This window comes from Apis mellifera, linkage group LG15 (assembly GCF_003254395.2).
Source record: "Apis mellifera strain DH4 linkage group LG15, Amel_HAv3.1, whole genome shotgun sequence".
In the NCBI taxonomy this organism is placed as follows: Eukaryota; Metazoa; Arthropoda; class Insecta; order Hymenoptera; family Apidae; genus Apis; species Apis mellifera.
The window spans coordinates 8,379,483-8,405,499 of NC_037652.1; the positions used below are offsets into that span (position 1 = coordinate 8,379,483).

The following is a 26,017-nucleotide window of genomic DNA, read 5'->3' on the forward strand; positions in this document are numbered from 1 at the left end:
TCCCCTTATAAATCCTGTATAATCTTTTTTTACACTAACGCTTGCTTCCGTGTATGTAAACTGTCGATTATTCATGGAATTGTCCGCCACGATAAATTGACCGAAGGGCTGTTCGCGACCCTATCTCTCTCTTTTTTTTTTTAAATCCAATTCATCGTTTGGCGAACGAAGGAGGAAAAGAGGGGAAAGGAAGAGAAAAGCGTTGGACGAAATAATACATTATCGGGGATCTTATGCATCTTCGCGTATGAAAATATTAAACGCACGCGTGGCCTCGTGACGCGAAACGGTGGTGTTTGCATTGCAAAGTAACGGAACTAACGTCAGGCTTGAGTCTGGCATTAGCCAGATCGATCCACGCGACGAGAATCCTTAGAAGATTTCTCCCCGTTTAACCCAGATTTTCTAATCGCCAACTGTTGATTAAAGATTCAATAAATTCAAAGGTGGCGCGATTCATTACGCGAATCCTTGTTGAAATATTGAAACTTGAAAATCGGGGGATACAATAACCGGTTACGTTTCAACCGTTTCAACGTTTAATCGCTCGTGTGAATAAACGAGGGGAGTCGCATCTATGTTGCAAAACGACGCTAATAATTCAACCAATGGCCAGTTAATAATTGTCCCGCTCTAATGCGACGGTTACGCGTTACCTAATATCTAAATTGCCTCCGACCAACCGAGCAACCAGTTACGAAACGACGGCCAATTAACTTTTTTTATCTCTCGAAATGCTATATTTGTAAAAACTGCGCGCCCGATGTTTATCTTATCTTTCTTCAAACAATTTCTCGCGTGTGTGTGTTTCACATTTATGGAGAGTTATAGTTAGAGTTATATCGCGAGTTTGTGCGCGCTATTTTAAAACTAAGTCGAGTTTAAATTCTCTTTTGTTGATATTTCGAGAATCGAGAATTTCGGTGATTTTGCTTTTAATTCGTCGCGCGGAGAATTAACCAGAACGCGAGGTAAAAAATGCGAGATTGCGTGTAGAAAACATTCGGGAAGGGGAAGAAAGAGTTAGTCGCGGCGGAGAAAAAGTCGAGCAAGTTTCAGCATTTTACCTTTTAACGTTGACGCGTTACTCGTCGGCGGCTTCGTCGTGTAATTTCCCTCGTCATCCACGAACACGTAGCTAGCGTTGAATCCTGTCCCGTCGTATCTATCGTTGCTCTTGAACGTCACGCGAAAGAACTTTCTGTCGCTGTTCACGTCGAACTCCTTCTGTTGGCCGCAGTGCCTCGAGTACTTCCGGTCCCTCGACATGAAATTCGAAAATTCGACAAAGTCGCTCGCGGACACTGGCTCGCACCTGCAACACGTTAATTTCTCAATTTAATCCATCTTTTATCCTCGTTGAAATTCGCCGTTTCTATTTTGAAACCGCTGATGTGCAAAATCCAATACACATATATATATAAATTCTTAAAATATTCTATATGATATAATTTCGTGGAATGGAATAGTAATATAATATAATGGGCATTCGATATTATGTATCGAAGAAACAATGAGACGATTTATTTTTAAACGCGCGATTTGAAAAATCACGTAAAGAAAATGTCTTGAAAATTTCTAAAAGAAATTATTTGTAATTTTAAAAGTTAATAATTGGACTTGTAAAAATTAGTCGCGGCGAACAATGGTACGAGGTACCATTCCTATTCCAGTGTAGCGTAGTTTGACCTGTCGTTAAGCACAGATATTAATTAACTTTAATTAATTTTCTTTAATTATGAAAGTTATCCGTTTTATTTGCTCGTAATTTTTTGCACAGAAGATGAAACACGGGGCGTATTCGAAGCGCCGGAATTCGTGTTGAAAAAAAGAAGAAATAATTCGAATATATATAACGTTAATAACGACAAGTACGATCCAAATATTTGAGAAGAGGTTTATTTCCTCATTCCCAAAGCCCGGTGGATAGAGCGCGTACGTATTTAGAAACCTCGTAAAAGTTTATGACATCACCTATATTTCAACGAGGATGACAAGTGGAGAGCTGCAGCTATATAACCTGGCGGCGCTTTTACGTTATATGTATATAAAATACAATTGCCGATGTATTATTCAAGACTGTTCTTAAGTTAGTCGCTCGCCCGTTAAATTTATATTTTTGGCCGGGCCGTACGTTGGCGCAATCGCAGGGGAAGAGAAAAAAGAAAGAAAGAAAGAAAAAAATCGACGCGCACAGGTGAAAGGGCGCGGCGAGACGCGGTTGAAACATTCACCTTTTCGCGGGGAATATCGAAAGGAGAGAGTCGAATGATTTTTCTCGTACGGTGTGGTACAGTACACCTCTCCATAAATTGGTTCCGTGCGGACCGGCAATTCCATATAAGTAATTCAATCTTGGCTCTTTCCGCGCATAATTTCAACCCACTACATACGCGAGAGCGCATTTTCATACACCTATTTACAATCGGAATATACATATCGGATATTCTGTTTTCGGATTTTCCGTGCTCCATAAATATATTTCTCCCCGCTTTTACGGGGGGGAGGGACGACGATGAATCTCCTCCGATTACGTAACCTGTGATTAAAGTTGCGAAGGAGCAACGGGGCGGTCGGAAATAACGCTTCGCTTCGGGTCACTTTGGTTGTGCCAAGTCGAGGCTTTTTTGCGCTCGTTTCGACCGTTCCGCGAGGGAAAAAATAATCTTAATGGCAGCGTGGAAGCGAGGCGAGCTCGCTGGAGGTGGTGGGGGAAGGAGAGCGAGGCGTGACGTCACCGCGTCGAGCCAATTGCGGGCAAATACGAGAAATATTACACGCAGGGGAACGGGTAAGAAAAATATGAGCGGGTGTCGGGTGTTCTGTAATTAAAGGCGAAAGGAAGCGGCGATCACGAAGGATAAATGGGATTGATAAGGACGATTTACGCGAACGTTTCGCCCCGTGGAAGAATGCATTCACTCCCTTGTAAATAATATATCGCGCCCGTAAGAAATATTGATACGTGAATGATGAGGCTATTATCGCGGAACCGGAGATATACATCACGCGACTCGTTCCTTCCACCGATGACATAAGTGGCAATTCCCGTGATAGATCATCATTCGGTTCTCACGTTTCCGAACATATATTTCGCTCTGTTTACTCGTACACGGATTTACGACTAGGAATGTATCTTTCCTTCGTGGTCGACCGACCGAATCGATCGCCTCGCGCTTTCTCTTTTTTTCTCTCTTTTTTCTCTTAATCGAAAACTCTTCCGTTCGTACCGCAATTTATTTACACGATCGAAACGTTCGAAAAGAACGTTCGCGCGGGGAAAATATTTTGTTACCTTTGTTAGCCTTGAACGTTTTTGGAAACAACTTGCTTTTCAGAAGCAAAATTTTTCTTCATTCTCGAACTCGGACGGGAACGAAGCACTCGAATTGGATCAAACTTAACTCGATGTGGGTCAAAGCGAGCGTGTCGCGTATTGATCGGCTCGATACTTTCAATTTTCGACCGTTTATCCAAAACGTTTATCGTAAATATTTATCGTTTATCGTCGTGTTATTAAATTTATTTTACTCCCCTATGTACCCGTGATAAAAGATTGTCGTCGAAACTGCTCCATTCCTCTAGTAGACGATCTCGATATCGGTTGACCTCCAATTATTTAAAAATCGAGGGCATATTTCGAAGAGGAATCGATGAAGTGACGAGAAGACCTACTTTGCGCTTCCACTCCATTGTCGAAAAGTTGGGCAGGAATCGGGAAAACACGACTAATTAGCTGCTAATGAACGAGGCTCCATCGTGTTACAACACGGTTGTATTGATGGCGATTTAATAAGACCCAATTAGGTTACCGCGTAACTTCTTTTCCCTTAGCCCTGTCCTCGCGACAAAGACTCTCAGCCTGATATCGCACGATCGATTGACCACGTCGTCGCGATCATCCCTCGTCGATCAAGCGTGCTCGCTAATTGGTCAGCGTTGACGCGAATACCCGACGTTCCGGCCCAGGCTTTTCGACTATCGGTTACGGAATTCTCTTCGGTTATTGAGTCTTCGTCCCCCAATAAGCAGCTTGAAACTTTGTTTCGCGTAGTTTGATTTAGTAGCGCTGTCGAAACTGTGTATCGAGAAACCCAATCGAACTAGCATCGATTTGCTTCCAATAGACTTCTAGTTGGTTAAGGATATTCACTTTGTCTCGCCGAGTCGTACGAGTTCTCGAGTGTGACGAGAGGTAGGAAGGATCGATACGCGTGGAATTCCAATCACGATCGGAGAGTAGCCAGTTTACCCCCTTGATGTTCACGTTTTCTAATTCACTTACACGATCCGCTCGAGACGACTCGATTCGTAATATTTTCTCCGACAAGGATAAAATGCATCCGTTATCTTTTTCTCTCTCTCTCAATTTCCTTTGATACCTGCGATTTAATTTTGAATACGAAATGTATACACTTTTAAAGTTTGAAATTCCACTTCTACCGCGGAAATAGTATTATCTAAATGGTTACAAGCTCCTCTCCTCTCCACAGACATTATTATGGATAATGGTAGAATCTTTTCTTTGTGTGTGTCAAGAAGGATCTTTTATATACGACGAATACAGAATACCGCCACTTAACCTTCCTAGAAAGATAACTCTCCGCGCGATTTTCGAGGCGAAATACCCTCGGCGTTTAATGCGAACGATTCTCCTCCTCGAACGGGCCATTTACGAATATAAAATGCGAGAAAGAGAAGAAGAAGGGAGGAAAAAAATAAGGGAGATATAAGTAAGATTTCACACACTTACGGCATCACACCCTCGACATCGAAGAAATGGAAATGGAGATGGATTCGTTCGTTCGGCTGGCCGTTGAAGAAATAATGGCACTCGGTGTCGCGTGGATACAAGCCCGGGTAATTGGGCGACGTGAACGTGCCGTTTCGTGTCTCGTTGCTGTTGTATACAAAGGCACAGGGATATTGCGCCTCTTGTCGGCCCGTCGTAATACCAAAGTCTGAAACACACGTTGAAACAATGGCGGCGTTAATGCGTGTTCCTTAAATCCGGGCGTGTTCACAAGCTCTGAGAGGATAAAGCCTCTCTCGGTTGGCGCCAGCTTTTCGAGGAGGAGGATTGGCAGGGAGCAAATATGACGAGACCGTTAATTAAATCGCCACCTGTTTAATTGCGGAAAGAAGGAAGTCGCCAACTTCGAATCGACCCACCTCTCCCTCGATGAGAAGTGGCTCGAGCAAACGCTTGTGTCTCCACGATGATGATGATTCGAAAATGGAGAAAACGAAATCGAGCTCTCTGTATTTTAACTTTCGGATTGATTAACATCTTATGGAAAATATATTGGGTTGGCAACTAAATAATTGCGGATTTCACTCATAGATGGCTTCAGTTGAATTTTTAGGTTTGCTGGCGTAGTCCAAATGTAAAATACATTTTGTTATTTGATAGTTGGGAGTTCAGTTGTGAATCGGTAAAAAAAGTTTTTTGATCGGTTGCGTAGTTTTCGTTTGGCGTTCGTTGAAAAATGGAAAATCAAAAGAAATATTATCGTCGTATTTTGCTTTTTTATTTTCGCAAAGAGAAAAACGCATCGCAAGCTCGCAAAAAGTTATGCGCTGTTTATGGCGACGAAGCCTTAAAAGAACGGCAGTGTCAAAATTGATTTGACAAATTTCGTTCTGGTGATTTTTCATTCAAAGACGAAAAACGCTCTGGTCGTCCAGTTGAAGTTGACGACCTAATCGAAGCAATAATCGATTCGGATCGTCACAGTACAACTCGTGAGATTGCGGAGAAGCTTCATGTATCGCATACATGCATCGAAAACCGCTTAAAACAACTTGGCTATGTTCAAAAACTCGATACATGGGTTCCTCGCGAACTGAAAGAAAAGCATTTAACGCAACGCATTAACAGCTGCGATTTGCTAAAGAAACGTAATGAAAATGATCCATTTTTAAAACGAGTGATAACTAGCGATGAAAAATGGGTTGTTTACAACAATATCAAGTGGAAAAGATGGTGGAGCAGGCCACATGAACCAGCTCGAACAATATCAAAAGCTGGTATTCGTCGAAAGAAGGTTTTGTTATCAGTTTGGTGGGATTACGAAGGAATTGTCTATTTTGAACTCTTACCACCCAACCGAACGATCAATTCTGTTGTCTACATCGAACAACTAACGAAATTAAACAATGCGGTTGAAGAAAAGCGGCCCGAATTGACAAATCGAAAAAGTGTTGTATTCCATCGTGACGATGCAAGGCCACACGCATCTTTGGTCACTCGGCAAAAATTATTGGAGCTTGATTGGGATGTTTTGCCGCATCCACCATATAGTCCTGACCTTGCACCATCCGATTACTTTTTGTTTCGATCTTTACAAAACTCCTGGAATGGTAAAAATTTCAATAACGATGATGATATCAAATCGTACCTGATTCAGTTTTTTGCTAATAAAAACCACAAGTTTTACGAACGTGGGATTATGATGCTGCCTGAAAGATGGCAAAAGGTCATTGATCAAAATGAGCAACGCGTTACAGAATAAAGTTATTTAGTTCCATGAAAAAATTGTCTTTGATTTTCTAAAAAAAATCCGCAATTACTTAGTTGCCAACCCAATATATTCGGTGTGGATCGATAGACGGAAAAATTTAAAATATTTTCCCGGATTTAAAATTTTTCTTTCTTTTCCATAGTTTTTAATTGATTTTTAATGTTTCGAGAAAATTCTGATAATTCTCGAAAACAGAAGGATGTAGATCATACGAACGGGAAGAGGAGAGGGGAGGAAAAATTTCATTACAGCTACACGGGGAAAAAAACGGTTTTAAAAAACGGATTTGTAATTCGATTCGATTATTCGAATTGGAACGGCCGTTTTCATACGCGGACGGACTCTTATTAGCCTTTATTTACAGATTATTTGATCATAGTCGGTAATGTTTGTGATTGTCCGTCCTCAGTGCTATCCATCTGGCGTAGCTTAATAAATATTGACGTTCGCTAATGAACAGCCACGCGTCGAAATATAAAGCATCACTGTCATAATCGTTATACATTGTAACGCGATGGGCATTAATAAACAACAAGGGTTGTAATTGCTTACGTATTATTAACTAGATGTTTCGGGAACCGAACGAGAGGGCAACTGCTTCAATTTGTCAATGAATATGGATGATAGTGTGCGTTATCCTGTGTGCACGCGCAATCCTGACTAAATACGCCGATACTTTATGTATAAACCGTAATGGATAATTTAGCGTATCATTTCCGGCATTTTAATTGTTGATCATCGACATGTTTGACATTATCAATCTGATATATCCGATGGTAAAAATTCGTTATCGATTTGCATCGAGGTGGACAGAGCAAGTTTGCGATTCGATGTAATTCTCGTTTTCAAAGGGATAACTCGATGTCGAGTTGATGAGAACAATTATATCTTCTTTCTGAGACGGTTAAATCTCTCTCTCTAAATTGTGTTCGCTTAGAGAGGAAACTCGAGAAGGAAAGAGCGGGGCACGATACGTGGTACTTGATTATATATTTGTTTGTTCGTGTAGTGCGCGTAGAGCAATGCGAGATGGGAAGGTGATTTGCAGCGGTAAATGACGTTAATGGAAATTTTTCTGAATTAAATCGCCGTAATGTTACATCATTTCATTACAATAGTCGTTCATTTTCATTAGGGAATGTTGGCGCGGGCAATTAACGTCCTGTGTTGATGCTACAAGATGAAAAGTTTACGTATGCCTCTCTGCCGCCAGAGATTTATCACGTTTACGAAAAAAAAGAAAAAAAGGAAAAATCCTAGTAGAGAATAAAATATTGTGAATCGAGAGAGAATATGGTAATATCAATTATTATTTTTGGAGAGGATAAACTCGAAGTAATCTCTTTTTCTAAAATTTCTTTCATCTCTAAAGTTTCGATTTTCACTTAATATATCGCTATCTGATTTCCAGATTACTTTTCCTCGAGGAAATTCTTGGATAAAAAAAAAAAAAAAAAATTCAAAGCGAGAGAATATCAATTATTATTTTCAAGAGTATAATTATTTCGAGAATATAAAGTCTCTTTCTAACCAAATTTCTTTCATCTCTAAAGTTCTAAAGTTTCTCTTAATATCGCTATCTGATTTCCAGATTATTTTTCTTGGAGGAAATTCTCTGAATAGAAAAAAAGAAAAAGAAAAATTCGAAGAGAGAATATCAATTATTATTTTCGAGAGTATAAACTCTCTTTCTAACCAAATTTCTTTCATCTCTAAAGTTCTAAAGTTTCTCTTAATATATCGCTATCTGATTTCCAGATTACTTACTACTTTTCCTCGAGGAAATTCTTTGAATAGAAAAAAAGAAAAATTCGAAAAAGCGAGAGAATATCAATTATTATTTCCTAGAGTATAATTATTTCGAGAGTATAAACTCTCTTTCTAACCAAATTTCTTTCATCTCAAAAGTTCTAAAGTTTCGACTTCCTCTTAATATATCCGGCTATCTGATTTCCGGATTACTTACTTTTTTTTCCTCGAGCAAATTCCTTGGATAAAAAAGAAGAAAAAAAAAAATTCATAAATCTCGCGAGATCCATAAAACTTCAAGTTTATCCAGCGCTCGTTCGATATTTCTTTTTACGAGAATACTAAAATATTCTAGAAAGATTTCGACATCGAAATCTACCTAAATCCATCTCGTCGACACGCGTCAATTTATCGCACTCAAGCGATCGCACCACTCGAGATTATTCGATCTTATTCTGCTCCTTCGTACGCAGTTTATAATTTAAAGAAAATAATCGTTTTACGAGGATTTCAACGCCATCAACGAAAATCATTCCGTCCGTCGAAACGATAAAAGTTTGGCGACTGGGTGTAGTTTAGCGACGCCACCGTTACTGAATCACAACTTTTGAATCTCTCTCTCTCTCTCTCTCCCTCCCTTCGAAAATTAAAGCTCCACAGGCGAAATGGGTTAATTATAAGATCGGGGAGGAGGTCGTCAGGCCTCGTTTCAAATCGTTCGGGGTGTATGGCCAGCAAAGTTGCGCGGGCCAAACTTCTGTGTCGAGTTCCCCGAAGTGTACTCTCCCTCCCTCTCCCCTCCCCAACGCCGTTACGTACCTCGGCCAAGTTTCCTCGCGATTGTAAACATCGAGTAATAAGCTTTCGCGAACGTCCAACGTACTTTTGCGCTTAGTTAGCCGCTTACTTATTATGTATGTATATATATATATATACATGTATGTGTAGGAATGACAGTGGTGGTTGAACGCACGTGGCGAGGCGAGAGAAAAGGGTTTCCTTGCCTTTGATTGAACGAATGCAGTGTAAGGAGGGATTGGATGCATCGAGAAAATCGGGAATCCATTAAATTCTAATATCTCGAAGAAGTATTATAACTTTGCTTTTATAACGTCTCAATCTTATATATAAAGAGTCCTAAAATTAATGCAGGGTGAATCGAAAATTTTAATCGACTGAAAATCTGGAACACGTCGTTTTCAAGCATTGTTCGATACACAAGCATTACCACCCTCCCTCTTCCTCTCGTTTCTCCTTGATTTCTTATTACGTCATTTTCTTTTCTCTTTCTTCTTTCATTATTATACGAAATATCTTGGAACGTGTTTTAAATATATAAAAAGTGTCCCAAAATTAACGCAGGATTTGAATTTATCGCCATTTTTGCATCAAGTCGTTGGGAAGCCTGGAAAAAGAACGGTTTGACGGCCGAGAGTTTAGAGTTGCTAAAAATGGAGTGTTGTACGATGCAACAACGTGGAATGGATTATTAATCGTGAAAAAGTGGATGCTGATTTTTCCAGCAAAATAATCCTAAGCGACGAAACACATTTTCGCCTCGATGCCTTTGTCGATCGCCAAAATTGCCAATTGCGTTTGGGGTTCGGAGAAGCCACGTGCGATTAGCGAGAAACAAACGCACCCACGACGCGTCACCGTTTGGTGCGGATTTTGGCCAGGAAGCGTCATCGGACCATACTTTTTTGAGAAGGAGGCTGGTCGAGCAGCGACTGTTAATGGCGCTCGATATCGCGACGCGATGACACGGTTCTTTCCGCCGAAATTCGATGATATCGATGCGGCCGATACGTGGTTTCGACGAGACGATGCCACGTGCCATGCAGCCAATGAAACGATTCGATTACCGCACGAGACATTTCCTGCTCGTGTACTCTCTCGTTTCGGTGATCAGAATTGGATCGTGTGATTTAATGCCATTAGATTTCTTCTTATGGGGTTATTTGAAGCGAAAGATCTACGTCGACGATCCCACAACCATAATTATTCGTGAAAAATTTCGACGAAAGGGTTTATGATTCGTTTAAAAAATAAATATTCAAAGACTAAAAACTCTCTTTTATATTGAATTCAAATTTTGCGTTAATTTTGGGACACTCTATATATATATATATATATCAGATTTGATGTAATATGCCTCGTTTATCGGTTCGAGAGTCGCGGATCAAAGGGAGGAGGAGGAGGGAAGGATGCGTGACAAAAACGGTTTAAACGTTTCCTCGGCCAGCTCTTCGATGAAAAGAAAAGAAAAAAAATGTTGAAATGTCAACTTTTCTCGTTACACAAGAAGGTCGATCGTTAACGATACCGTAAATGAGAAGGAATATCGAGAGAGAGATAAGAATTTGCGTTCAAGTTTTCGTTTGTAACTGTGAATCGAAGCGTCTCTTTTTTCCCCCCTTTCCTTCCTCCCTTCTCTCTACTTACACGTATCCTAGCGCGTCTCGAACAACAGAGAAGGCAAAGTTTTTTTTTTTTTTTTTTTTTTTTTTTTTTTTTTTTTTTTTTTTTTTTTTAGACGAGGGAAGAGGAGCTGGAGTTTGAGAGCAGCATTTTTTTTCTTCTTCTTTTCTCGTTTCTTTCCTTTTTGCTAAATCTAACACTTTTTGCCCCGGCGTTAATTTTACAGAGATGGTGTGTGTCGTTTACTCGAAACCGGCTGTTTGCACACTGCACAGAGAAGGGGGGAAGAAAGTGACTGCATGATAAAGTGCGCTTTCGACGAAGCAGCTTTGCCCCCGAGAGTAAACTGCTACTTGGAATTTTTATTCGTCTCGAGATATTCCCTTGTTAATTTGATTCTTCTTCGTCCTGCTGTGGATGTTTTTTAAAAAAAAAAGAAAAAAAATGTAGAGAGAGAGAAGCATTTTCGCGGAGAGAATGCGCCGCGATGATTTTTCATAAATCTCGCGGAATACGGAATGCAATGCAATGGGGGACAAAAGTTGCTCCCTGTTTCGGGTAAATCGGTGTCGCGTGTGTCACAGAAGTAACACGACTTGTTTCCAGGGGAAATTTTATATTTACGTTTTTGCCTCCATCGATCTCCTCGACCGGAAAAGAAAAAGAAGTTTGATACTTGTGGCTCAACCGACAGTTGAGACTATTTCTGGACAAGAGGAAAGGAGGGAAGAATTGAAAAAAGGGTTTATTATTATTATTTTTTCAATATTAGAGGCGAAGAATTTCCTTTAGAGATCGACCCAATTTCTTTTCTCTTATCGATTCCTCCGCGATTCTCCTCCTCTCGTTGGTTATTAAGAAAACGGTTTAAACGGAAGCGGTGTAACGCGTGTTATATTATGCAGTGGTGATGGTTGTTGCGCACGGAAAGCGCAAGTTTCGTTTAATTACTGAAATTAGTGACCGGACTATTACTTAGATACGGTTAGCGATTAAATTAATGACCATTTGGAAATTCGGTTTGCAGTTAGCTTTAGCGGTTAAGGAACTACTATAATTATGGTCTATCGGTTGAATAATCGTAACAATTATTCGGTATTAAATGAAGGAATAGGGGAAAACTTATATCCAACATTAGGAGAAATAGATATTTTTGTTATCATCATTTTTTTTCCTTTTTACGGCGAAAATTTTATAACGTTGTTGTTGTTTTTTTTTTCCTTTACGTAATTTTTACGAGTTTATCCTCCCCCATAAACGGGAGGATATTTTATTCCGTTGATATTTATTTTATAGCTTTATCGGAAAATCTTTATTTTGCTAAATATCCATGGAGAGGCGGGAGGAGAGGAGTGGGTAGTAGTAGTTTCACCTATAAAAATTTAACTTAACGTTATTCTCTTGGAAAGTACGCGTTATCAGTTACGAGTTGGATAAACTTCACCAAAATATCTCCGAATATAGATTTTAATTATTCACCGTTCTTATTTTTCAGGGTAGGGAAAATGTTCTTCCGGATAAAAAACTTTCGCGATAGTCGATAAAAAGAAAGGAAAAAGTACCTACAAAATTCATCCAATTCTCGCCATTATACGAAATAATAATTCGAATTGACTGGATGGAACCAACAACTTTGACTACAAACGTTGTCTAAAAGGTTGTAGTATATATGTGAGACGTGTTACAATCAAGTTGCTCTTCACGTAAAATAGAAATTCTAAGGGAATCGAATTTCTTCAAAAATATACTCCTCTTGGTCCTTGCGATAATTTCATGATACGATGATAGTAATAATAATAATAATACCCAATTCTCGCCATTTTATTTAAGCGATCAAACTGCTGAATTGACTGGATGGAACTAACCACTTTGACTACAAACGTTGTCTAAAAGGTTATGTATATGTGAGACGTGTTATAATCAAGTTGGTTTTCACGTGTGTTTATTCAATTAATATTACATTAATTGAAATAGAAATTCGAAGGGAATCGAATTTTTTAATCCTTCTTCTTCTTCTTCAAAAATATACTCCTCTTAGTCCTTGCGATAATTTCATAATACGATGATGATAATATTAATAATAATACCCAATTCTCGCCATTATACGAAATAATAATTTGAATTGAATGGAATGGAACCAACTACTTTGACTACAAACGTTGTGTAAAAGGTTGTATATATGTGAGACGTGTTACAATCAAATTGCTCTTCACGTGTGTAAAATAGAAATTCGAAAGGAATCGAATTTTTTAATCCTTCTTCTTCTTCAAAAATATACTCCTCTTGGTCCTTGCGATAAATTCATGATACAATAATGATAATAATAATAATAATTCTCGCCATTATATGAAATAATAATTTGAATTGACTGGATGGAACCAATCACTTTGACTACAAACGTTATCTAAAAGGTTGTATATATGTGAAATATATTACAATCAAGTTGTTCTTCACGTGTGTTTATTCAATTAATTACATTAATTGAAATAGAAATTCGAAGGGAATCGAATTTTTTAATCCTTCTTCTTCTTCTTCAAAAATATAGTCCTTGCGATAAATTCATGATACAATAATGATAATAATAATAATAATTCTCGCCATTATATGAAATAATAATTTGAATTGACTGGATGGAACCAACCACTTTGACTACAAACGTTGTCTAAAAGATTGTATATATGTAAAATATATTACAATCAAGTTGTTCTTCACGTGTATTTATTCAATTAACGTTACATTAATTGAAATAGAAATTCGAAGGGAATCGAATTTTTTAATCCTTCTTCTTCTTCAAAAATATACTCCTCTTGGTCCTTGCGATAATTTCATAATACGATGATGATAATATTAATAATACCCAATTCTCGCCATTTTATTTAAGCGATCAAACTGCTGAATTGACTGGATGGAATCAATCTTTGACTACAAACGTTGTCTAAAAGGTTGTATATATATGAGACATATTACAATCAAGTTGTTCTTCACGCGTGTAAAATAGAAATTCGAAGGGAATCGAATTTTTTAATCCTTCTTCTTCTTCTTCTTCTTCAAAAATATACTCCTCTTGGTCCTTGCGATAATTTCATGATGATAATAATAATAATAATAATAATCCTAACGTAGTTTCGTTAGAAAGGCGTCTTTCACTTCGTAATTATTTACGTTCAACATTCGCAACAACAGAGATTCCCCGTTGCAATTAACGCACGCGAGTGCGCGAAACTGGTTCAAAACTGCAAAACTTTTACGAGCGCGCCCGCGCCGTCCCGAAGAAATTTCCTGAGCGCGGCAACGTTCGCGTCTGCCAAGCATTCAGCATCCGGCGAAGCCTATACCCTTCCCCGGATAGGAGAGAGCGCGCTTCCTCCCTCCCTCCCTTCCTTCCTGTTCCTCCGCTTCCTGCCGCGCTCTGCACGCTTCTCCACAAACAACGAACTTTGCCCCCTCTCCCTGCGTCTTTTTTAACCTACGCACGCCACCCCCGCTCTCCTTCCTTCCTTCTTTTTTCCCCTCTTTCGGGACCAAGTTGTTAAGTAATGTTCCGATCCACGAACCGTGACGCTTCTCCTCATCTCGTACTTCCGCTCCTCGCGAATTTTCATCCGGATAATATTTGGAAAATGAAGAGAAAAGATAAGAAAGAGAAGTGAAAATGGTTGGGGAAGTAATTTTTTCTTTTTTTTCACGAAGATGAAACGTCAAGTCGGTTTAAGCGCGATCAAGCGAATAATTCGATCTCGATAGCTATTTCTCGAATTGTGTTGTTCGTCTCGATCTTATTTTTATTATGTCTCTGTCGAAATTTTGAAAAATGGTTTTGACACCGGCGTAACTATCGTTAATACACCTTCTTTATGAATTTTTTATTCTTATCTTTTCAGTAATAGAAAAAGTAAAATGTTTCCTTTGGTCTTATCTTTATGCAATGAATTTTTCTTATACAACCACGAGAATGGCAACACTGAAAATATATAATAACTACAGCTTTGGAACGAAGTTGGCTAAAATCGTTCTACTAGCGACACTCGTGTGAAAAAACGAACAATATATATATATATATAAAGGAAGGAAGATTTTTCTTGTTCAAACACGCGTTACGAACACGTGCACGCGAAATAATTATCCGTTTATCGATCGGACGAAACTGTTGCACGATTCGCGACGAGAGTGGATCGATAAGACTCGGCGTCGATACAACTTGTCCCAACTTGGCAACAACGGATCACGGCTCGCGCGTAATTGTGACGGCAATTATCGTGCCGTTCACAGCGGAACAAATTTATCATATCCACCAGCGTGAAAACCCACGTTTAAGTAACGCACGCTTATTTCGTAATCCATCGTTCTCTCTCGATTCTCGGACAGATTTGAAAGAATATTCCATTCGTCGAGACAAAGCGGGGAGTTTGAACTGATTTGGAGATTGCTTCGATAATTTCCTACAAAGTAATTCGTCGCAGCTCGATGAATGCTCAAAGTTTAATCCATCCGCCTTGATAACACGTCCGTGTCGTATTATTTATTATGGAAAAAATTCGTCCTTTTCTCTCTAACAAACAAATCCGTGATACTATCGGGATGGAATTATGGGTTGAAATTCGAGATATGACCAAAGCGATGAAAATAAAAAAAGAAAAAAAACTTAAAGACGCTTGCCGTTTTCATTCGAAATTTTCAAACGAGCGGGAACGGGAAAGTTAGGAAAGTTTCACAACTCTCTCCAGTTTTCATTGAATTTCATCGCACCTTCGGGGGCGTGTATAACGCGATTCTCCGTTGAAATTTCATTTGCAACGGAATCTTTTCCCTGTAAATATTTTTATTAAAGAGAACAAGGAGAACGAATTTCTCCCTCGTCCCTTGGAGAAAAAAATCCGAAATTAAAATTACTCGATAAGAGATAAAGAGGAGGAGGAAATGTAAATGCAAATCAATTTCTTCCAAAATTATCCATCGCAATGTTTTTTTTTTTTTTTTTTCAATTTTAAATTAATCGCGCATCCACGTAATTAACGTGGACGCAGTCGGTGATAATCGTTGGACGAGGCAAATCGCGACCACAAAGCGACGAGCGTGCTCTGCCTTCGGTAAATTTTGTTGTCGCAAATGATTGGATAGACTGTAAATATTTACGCGTAATATACTACATATTCCGGGGGTATACCGTGGAGTGGATAGTGGCGGGAACGGTTGATTATTCCTGATGTGGGGAACTGATAACGTCTAAAATCAATTCCATTACGGTTCGCGTGGTCCGTGATAATCAGATGTGACTCGTACGGATGGCAGATAAGACGGTTAACCGATGTGATGTAATTTGATTTTTGAACACGAGATTTCTCAGGAATAGAAATTATCTTTTACAGATATTCTTCTTTTTCTTTAATTTATTTAGAGAAGTTGAAGCTCGTTAGAATTTTTGAATAATCAAAGTGAAATGATAACGAGAAGGAAACAATATGTGAAAAGAAGGATTGGAACAGGAGGATTTTTAAAATTATATATATATAAGAAGAATATTTTTGAGACGAGACAACTCGGTTTCAAATTTGTTTAGAATTCGTGAATTATTTTCGTTGGAAGGGATATGACGGGGGTAAGAAGAAATTTAGGAATTTCATTGGTGAAGAAGAAAGAAAGGAGAAGAAAGGAGGATACTTTTTGCAAATGTTTAAAAATTTCACGTTTGCTTTGCCACGAGACTCGACGTGTTTCGAATAAAACGGAACACATACTGACTTTTTGAAGCGGAACATTAATGGGTCAACAGCCACTTCAATTTTTGACGTCAACACGGGCTGTGTACTATGAAAAATTAAGAAACGAGTTGGAAAAGTTACGAATCTCAGTTTCGAAAAAAAGAAAGAAAAATATCCCATTGAATATCCGCGTGGCAAAAATTGCGTCGATTCAAATTTACATTACGTATTTATAATTGAAACGTGGGGGCTATAAACCATTTTTACGTAGCGCAATTAAGAAAATGTCCTTAAAAAAAAACGTGATCCGAATCGTGACACGGCGCGTTCTACATTTTTCACTTTTTAAAATTGCATCTCCTTTTATTCCCCCAGCACGCGTTTATATAAACGTATTTGATACGTCCATCTCTTCAACAATTTAACAACAACACATCTAGATTTGAAAATAAAATAAAAAATTGTATTTAACGACAAAAAGAAACGTAATTACGAAGAAGAAGAAGAAATGTAATGAGAGATCAATCCAAAAGCTGCAGATAGATATCCCCTTTAACGATACAATTGGAGGAAATTCCGGTTGAAATATGATCGGTCGCAAACCGATCTTAGAATCGTTACTTTTACACGACGACCAAGTCGAAGGAAGTTTAATCAACGTATCTTCGTAACGAGAGATAAATAGGAAGGAATCTAAAAGAAGTTTAAAATTTTCCGAAAATACTATCTTATCCCTGTCTCGCATCGTAACGAATCAACGTTTTGGAAACGTTGAATCCTCGATTATATAATTAACGTTCCCAACGTACAAAGTGCATAAACACAATCGAGCACAATTCGATCTTGTTCCGTTGATCAAACATTTGCATTAGGATGCAGCGATCCAGAAGAGGGGAGAACGGGACGATTCGAATTTCCAGATTTTCCAGACAGAATCATTCGCCCGATTTTATGACGTTTGTCGATAGGTTGCGGAAGATAACGCGCGATTAAAGGTATACGCGTGCCCCTTCTACCGCGCAATCGGATATTCATTTGGAAGGGGAGAGGCCCCCCCACCACTCTCCATCCGTACACGCGTTCGCGGATCGTTGTGCGTTCCACGGGCTTTGTCCCGTCGTCTCGATGAAATACACCGTTGCCAAAGAGGCGGCCACGGCAGTAGCGCGGGTCAGGCATCGAGCCGCCTCGGGCGTTCCCTTTAAACGCGCACTTTTCTCCTCGAAAAGTGGGTAGAGAAAGAAGGATGATCGGGGAGGGTTATTGTTTCGGGGTGAATAAGTAGCGGTTCGAAACGATCCGGGTACACTTTTATCGTGGAAACGAAAGCGAGTCGAGGGAGGAACCCGTTTGAAAAGTGTGAAAGGGTCGACGAGAGGATGCGATAAATATTGATCCACGCGTGTCCGGTTAAATGCGATTACGCGCTATTTGTAGCCGCCTTTGGTGTTACCTCCACCCTCCCCTCCCAAAAGTGGATCATAATGAATTTACAGGGATTGGATTCATTTCGATCCATTATCCCAATTCATAGTTTTACGCATCGAATTGGAATTGAACGCACGAATTCGAAAGTAGGATTAATATAAACGAATTATTATTTCTATTCGAAACGATCTTTTAATTGTTTTATTTATTTTTCTTTTTTTTTTTGATCGTGAGAAACTCTGAGACGCTGAGTGAATTTCGATCGATCGTTCTCGATGCTTTAATTTACGACGCTCGTCTTGCTCCTGGTTTCTTTAAGCCGCTCTTTCTCTCAATTATGGCGAGTTCCGAGTGGTTACACTCGGAAGAAGAATGGCATCGTGACGATTGACGAGGCAAGTTAAATTACGATGAAATTGGCGCTATCTGTTTTTTTATTTATTTACGGATATTAAAACGCGTGGGAAGGACAGAATCGGGTGGATCGTATTTAAAAGGCCGGCTTCGAACATATTCGAAGATATTTCATTGTTATCGGCGAATGAATCAACGAATAAACAATTCTATCACGGTGTAAACGCGAAATAACCCGGGAAAATTAAAATATCGCGCGCACCGTTTAAATTTATTTCGTTTCGAATTTTCCTTCTTATCGAGATGTAGAGATGAAATAAAAATAAAACGAGACTTTCCTATATATATATATATAACGATAAGAAGAGAGAAACGAATTACACGACAATAACAATAAATAAATTTTCCACATATCGACTTTCCAAAACCGAGAAGAGCGAATTAATTTCATATATAAATACGAACCTTTCAGTTTTTAATATCAACTCCCAATTAATATACATTACACGCCACGCACCGTGTTCACCACCGATGTGCTCGACGTTTTCATCCACGAGACCAAAAATATCCGTGATCCGCTCGAAAATATTAAAAAAAAAAAAAAAAACACGAAATAACGAAAAATAATACGATCTGAAAAAATCACAGAAATTATGCGAACGATCCATTTTTTTTTCTCCTCCCATTTCGAACGACACGGTTAAATTAGAAGCTCATATTGCCTGGTTTCAGCTCCCCTCGAATCCACAGTTGCACACACGTGTGCGACTCCATGTCTTTTTTCCGGAATCGTTCGCGGTCGGGTTTTCATTTCGGAATCACCCTATTTGCATTGCTCGCCCCTCCTCCTCCTCCACCACCATATTTTTTTTCGACAGCAGTCGGTTGTTTTACAAGCAACAAACAATGTCCTCGATTACACCCGCGGAATGGCGGTTTAAAGTAACGAGATCGCAGCCACGTTTTCCCCACGCTTTGTCCATTTTTGCGGAAATTACGGGGGAGGTTGTTTGTTTGTTTGGCCGCAGAGCATGGTTTTCCACCGCGTGACACTACTACTCTCCTCCTCTCTTAGAGTTAACAAAGTTTCACCTTTGACGTGATCCTGCGTGTGTACCTTTCGTGGAGAAAAAAGAAGGAAAAGGAAGGAAAAGGAAGGAGAGAAGAGAGAAGGAAAAGAATGTGCACGTCATTTACCTGGAAGAATAACTCGCTTTCGATGTTGCGTTAGAATGGGTGGGACAGGAGGGCCGAGCTTTGTCGTTTTTACCGAGATTCTTCCATTGTTGCTCTATTTGTCCGCCTTTTATTCTCTCTTTTTTTTTTCGATATGTAAAATACAAAGGGGGAGGGGGATTTGTTGCGAAAGGGGCAATTGTTCGTTCGTTCGATTCGGTTGGAGAAGATGGAACGAATTTAACGTTAAATTTCTGTTTACGTATGCGTCCGTTAATGCGTATATTAATGTGTATGTGGAAAGGAGAAAAGTTGTGGAAAAGTGATGGAGGTTTGTCTAACGAAATAACGTGAAGATAGGGAGAAACGTTTATTATTATTAGGGTGGAAAATATTTTGTTCGCGAACAAAGAACTTTTGACGTCCCCCCCCTCAAACGCGTATCTCTTTCAACAAGTTTCAGGATAAAACGCGCCAACTTTGGCGGAGAAAGGAAGCTGGAATAAGTTTTCGTTCGGTGTGTAAAACCCCGCCTGGTTTTTGTATATCTATAAATTGAAATCTGTATTTACGGAGAAAGAGGTTGCTCCACTCACTTTGCATCTTTTCGCAACTTTTGACTTTTCGTTTCCAACGAAAGATTTTTTGGAAACAATAACGAAGAAACGATCTTAATGGAATCGATCGCGACAAGTGTCTCTTTTTATTACGTTAAAGAAACAATTCGATGAGATTGATTAATTTTAGGTGTTTTTTTTTCCTATTACGGGAAACATAAACGAAAAAAAAAAAAAAAAGAAAAAAAAACGCGATAAAGTTTCTGGTATCGCGATACGAGGCATTGAAATATCGTTTCAATAAAAGTTTTCGCAAAAAAATATATAACTGCTATATTTCCGCTAACACTTTATCGCGTAAAAAGATAGTCTTTCTCGCATAGAAAATTTACACAATCGGGCTAAAAAATGTTGCGCGAATATTCTTTGCTATATATATATATATATATGTATCGATGCTATAAATATAGCATACAGTTATATATATTTTTCCCTATTTAACTATTGATCTGAAACTATTTTTCTAAAAAAAAAAATACATATATAAATTATCTGAGAGAGAGAATAGATCTTAAAATTTATCCCCGGCCAACATTTTTATCTCGAAACGAAATTTATATCTTATTTTGAATTATTGAATTACGAGCCCATGTAAATGAAATATATATTATTTCAACGGGGTCCGTGAATATCCGTGGATATACGCATCGTTATTTATTAATGTTGAATCGACACGGGTGATAATTTTTTTTTTCTCCCTTCCCCTCCTCCCCACGGACAATTTACACCGTGGAATGGAAAACCTGTTCGACGTTCGACCAAACGCGTTTCGGTGGTCGGGCATCGAGATTTGTTGCGCACACGGTATATAGATACACACGTACACCGCGTGTATTGGTATTTGTAGCGCGAACGATCTAATAAAATGGCGCGTTTAGTAGCCCGTCGCGCCGATAAAAAGCCCGGGCCGAGGCGTGGCATCAATTTTTTAACATCCCGAGGAAGAAGAAAACTCGAAGGATATCGGATTCTCGATCCCCGATCGAATTCATGAATCGGTTACCTCGTTTCACGAAACGGGAAGGAACAATGGACGTCGTCTCTTTCTACCGTCGTTCGTCGGTGAAATATTTAACGTAACAACGGCGGGAAGGAAAAATCACGCGCCATTTTTACCTTATTGACCCGCGCATTTTCTCCCTGCCTCCTCCCCGCGAAACAACGTCGTTTCTTTCTCCTTTCTCCGGCTTCCGCTCGAAATGAAAATTCCCTCCACGAAATTTTCGACGAGGCAATTTTTTTTTACGACCGTGTAACGATGACAACGATGATGATGATGAGTCGAAGAAGGACGAGTTGTTGTTTCGTTTCTTTTCTTTTTTTCTTTGGATTAGTGATCGAAATTTATTAGTATTGGGTTGGCAACTAAGTAATTGCGGATTTCAGTTGAAGTTGATGGCGACTTAATCAAAGCAATAATCGAATCGTCACAGTACAACTCGTGAGATTGCAGAGAAGCTTCATGTATCGCATACATGCATCGAAAACCGCTTAAAACAACTTGGCTATGTTCGAAAACTCGATACATGGGTTCCTCGCGAACTGAAAGAAAAGCATTTAACGCGACGCATTAACAGCTGCGATTTGCTAAAGAAACGTAATGAAAATGATCCATTTTTAAAACGACCGATAACTGGCGATGAAAAATGGGTTGTTTACAACAATATCGAGCGGAAAAGATGGTGGAGCAGGCCACGTGAACCAGCTCGAACAACATCAAAAGCTGGTATTCGTCGAAAGAAGATTTTGTTTTCAGTTTGGTGGGATTACGAAGGAATTGTCTATTTTGAACTCTTACCACCCAACCGAACGATCAATTCTGTCGTCTACATCGAACAACTAACGAAATTAAACAATGTGGTTGAAGAAAAGCGGCCCGAATTGACAAATCGAAAAGGTGTTGTATTCCATCGTGACGATGCAAGGCCACACGCATCTTTGGTCACTCGGCAAAAATTATTGGAGCTTGGTTGGGATGTTTTGCCGCATCCACCATATAGTCCTGACCTTGCACCATCCGATTACTTTTTGTTTCGATCTTTACAAAACTCCTCGAATGGTAAAAATTTCAATAACGATGATGATATCAAATCGTACCTGATTCACTTTTTTGCTAATAAAAACCACAAGTTTTATGAACGTGGGATTATGATGCTACCTGAAAGATGGCAAAAGATCATTGATCAAAATGGGCAACACGTTACAGAATGAAGTTATTTAATTCCATGAAAAAATTGTCTTTTTCTAGAAAAAATCCGCAATTACTTAGTTGCCAACCCAATAGATAAATTTGATAATTTTACGAATCCTGGACAATTTTACTCGGTGCGAGAAACGACGAAAACTCACACGAATTTGTTTTTCGGAAATCGTTTCACTCTGCTTAGACGGAATCGTGAACGATTTTTCTTTTCGAAAGGATCGAGACAACCTATTCGAATCATTCGAATCATTGGAGAATGAATTAAAGTACGGTTAAATAATATAATCTCGAGGGGTCTAATTGAGAGTTGAACAGAGAATTGGCCGTGAAAACCTGATCTACGTAATCGGGCTCGCGCACTTGGCCTCGATGTTCCCCACGACCATTCACCCGTTCGCGCTCCCACTCGGCGAGAAAGAGTAATTGAAAGAGCGGGGATGGGAGGGAGGGAGGTTTCTCTTGAGCGGAAGCTTTTCTCCCCTCCTCCCCTGATACACGTGGCGAATCCGTTAAATTGATAAAGTTTTTCCCAAGAACTTTTATAATACCCGCGGCCTTCTCCCCCTCCCTCCCCCGTTTGAAGAATGTTGAAGTGTATAAGCCGAGCCGGCAATTTACGTCTCTCGTTTCCACCCATAGGTGGAATTTCTTGCCCTGGCCAGAGAGTTGGGGAACAGCGTAGCGCCTCTTTGACCACGAGTTTCCTCAAGTTTCCATTTGGGGAGGGGGGGGATGCGGGTAGGTGCGGGTAGGCTGTTTATCACACTTTCGCTGCCGTCGAGGGGGCCATAACCGCGGCGAAATCGTCCCAACGTCATCTACATTACAAAAGATCCGCGTCGTCCGATTCGCCGCTGTGTAACCGAGTTCCGGCGTGGAGGAGGAGGGGAGACCTCTCGTTTCCTTCCTTCCTTCCTTCCTTCGTCGGTTCGTTCCTTTTCCACAGGAGTGTCTCCATTCCCCTCCTCTTTGCCCCTCCAACTTTGCAATTGTAATCAACGATAACGATTCCGCCACCTCGTTTCGTTATTCGCGCGGAATAATTCCAGAATGCAAAACGTTGCCTCGAACGTTTCTCTATTTAAGGGATTACCTTTTCTCCACCCGCTCCTACCAGCTGTTGTTTAAGGTTAAAAGCGGTGTCGCGCTAATTTCTCTATCGATCCCTTCCTCGAATTCGAATATTTCCTCTCTTCCCTAAATTCGAATAGGAGAATATTTCCCCCTTTTTCCTTTTTCCGGAATATTAAAATCTCGTAGGAGAGAGAGTAGTAGGAGTAAGCCGGGAATATTGCATCCGAGCGAAGTTTGGAAGCGGGGTTAAAACTGCGGCTCGCTTGTTGCGAGTTTTCCAGCATTTGACACGAGCGAGAGATCGATACGCGCGTACGTTTATTATCGTGCGTCGCTGTTTCTCTCTGTGTGGCGGAGCTTCGTAAATCCATCACTCTCTTTTCGTCGGCAAGAATACGTGGAAGGCCGATATCCGTTTCCTCGTACGGTGCGTAGAGTATCTGTTTCCATCCACGCTATCTCCGCCAGAATTCCGAAAGTTTCGAAACGGACGACCTCCTCCTCCTCCTCCTCCTCCTCTCGTCGAATTCAACGCGGTGTGAATACCCGACGACTTTCCCTCCCCGCGAAAATGAGTCATTCCTTTCCCGACACACGGCGACAGGAGGACGGGGAATATATCGTCGATCAGATTACGCGAAATGGAGTTTCGCGTTGACGAGGAACAGAGGGAGACGGTGATTTCTGCGATTTCGAAGTGAGGAGGGTGGGAAGAAGGGGTCGGATAAATATTTATAAAAAGCGACGAGATTGTGAATTTGTCCATCCACATTCTTTTCGAGGCGAAAAGAAAATTTTGGAGATTCGAGGAAAGGGAGAATTTTTCCTGCCTTTTAAAATTAAACTCAGATGTTTTGCGAGGGGTGTTTCGTTCGATGTTTACGTTGCACCAGCCAGCGCATTAGCAATTCCATCCTAGCGCGACTAGGAATTGTACTTGAGAACCGAGAACGATGGAATAAAAATACGGGGGAGGAAAAAGCGCGTTCGAGAAAGGGTGGACAATTTCGTTTCCATTCCGATTTTTTTCAAAAATCCGACGAGATTTCCGGCCAGCGGAAATTCACTGGCTTGCGCGGCGTCAATTTACGGAAACTCGAGGGAGGAGGGGAGGGGAGGGGAGGAAAGGGGAGCGAGCGAGTCGCGTTTGAAAAATTGATTCGTCGTAGCGACGACTGATGCTTTGAGTCGGGCGCATCGGATAATTTTAACCGGTTTTCAATTTTATTTCGATTTCAAACGCAGAACCCTTTTCGCTCGATATTCGAGACAAGTTTCGACCCCCTTTTTTCCTCCATTTTTCCTGACCTACCTTCGTTCGTATAACGAAAGAAGACGATTTTTCGAAAACGGGCGAGGCATCCAAGAGCGAGATTAACGCCGCTGTATTCAGGCGGTGGCTTCGAGTTCACTGGCCTATCCGGCTGGAAATCCAGTTATGAACGATCCTCCTGAGCGCGCGCCCACCTCGGCTTTTTCACGGACGATATCCAGCTTTGAAGTTTCCCAGAAGGATATCCCACCGTAGCAATTAAAGAGAAACTTTTTATCGTTAACGTGGCTCGTTTCTCTGTGAGCGGAGGGGAGAGGAGGAGGAGGAGGAACGAAGAACTTGGCCGCCGTCACCCTCTTCCCCTCCGCCATTGTGAATCCGTTCGAAATCCGTTTGTTCGGGTTTCAATTACGCGATAATAGGAACCGTGTCTACTTCCCCGGAACTTGGCCAACAATACACGTGCGCACACGTGCGCAAGCGTATATATATGTATATGGATAGCTATACACGGTTAACACGGTAAATTTGTCCGTTAAAATTAATACACCGAATACACGCGTATATTTAAAAGGGGGAATTAGTTTTCGTTCGTGAGAAATCTGGATATCCTTACGATGGATTTTCAAAGTTTAAATTTGCACAATGTTTGTAAAAAATCAATGCGCGATATCTTTTAACCACGGTCCAAGGAAGTTAGTATCGTTTTCGAGATAGAAGATTCTTCCAAATAGTAGATTTCGAAAATTTGTAAGATTGATGAGAAATATTACTTTTTTAAATCCATGACTTGTGAAAGCTAGATTTCAGAAGTAATATTTTTTATTTCGTATTTCTTTTTTCATTCCTCAATTTCTCCAAATATTGAAATTGATATAATACCGAAAGATATTAAATTTTTTAATCCAATAGAAATTCCTCTATTAAATTCATCCATTCTAATTTCTTCAGATTTTACATTAAGTTGTTATTTAATTATTAATAATTTAAAATTTAGAAAATTGTACTTAATATTAACAATTTTTTTACTATTCTTCAACCAATTGAATATATTTAAATTCATTCTTTTGTTTCAATGATAGAATTTATTATATCAATCTTCTTTATAGCAACAGGATTCCATGTAGATAGCCAAGATGAAACGAGATTCAATCAATAATATAACAACGAATAGGAAATTTTACGAATAAATATCACCCGACATCGTTTTACAATTTTCGAATGAAATTATACTTTTGAAAAAAGAAGAAGAAGAAAAAGATGTTACCTTCTCCCTATCAATATATCTGCAAATTAGAAATCATATCACAAATCATTAACAAGTGTAATCAACGCAATAACATACTGCACACGTACGCTCAAAAGGGCCTAGAGGCATCATACCGTATCACACATACGGTAATTTCTAATTGGATAACGTATATCGATTCGATATTTCATTCGATTATCCGAAATCCACGCAAATTACCTAATTCATCTCCGTGCAAAGAATTTTCTCT

At 39.7% G+C, this 26,017-nt stretch overlaps 1 protein-coding gene across 4 annotated transcripts in view; it reads right to left on the reverse strand.

Annotated features, from left to right (window-relative positions):
• The window catches only part of LOC726948 (suppressor of lurcher protein 1), a 388,735-nt gene that overhangs the window by 6,707 nt on the left and 356,011 nt on the right, over positions 1–26,017 (reverse strand). For all 4 annotated transcript variants that reach the window (XR_409726.3, XM_001122665.5, XM_006563653.3 and 1 more), the window contains 2 exons: positions 4,754–4,961; positions 1,068–1,315 (listed from right to left, as the gene is read on the reverse strand). Coding sequence is in view for 3 of the 4 variants with exons in the window: in XM_001122665.5 (XP_001122665.2) it covers positions 1,068–1,315; positions 4,754–4,961 (456 nt within the window). In the remaining variant the exon portion in view is untranslated. The remainder of the gene's footprint in view (positions 1–1,067; positions 1,316–4,753; positions 4,962–26,017) is intronic.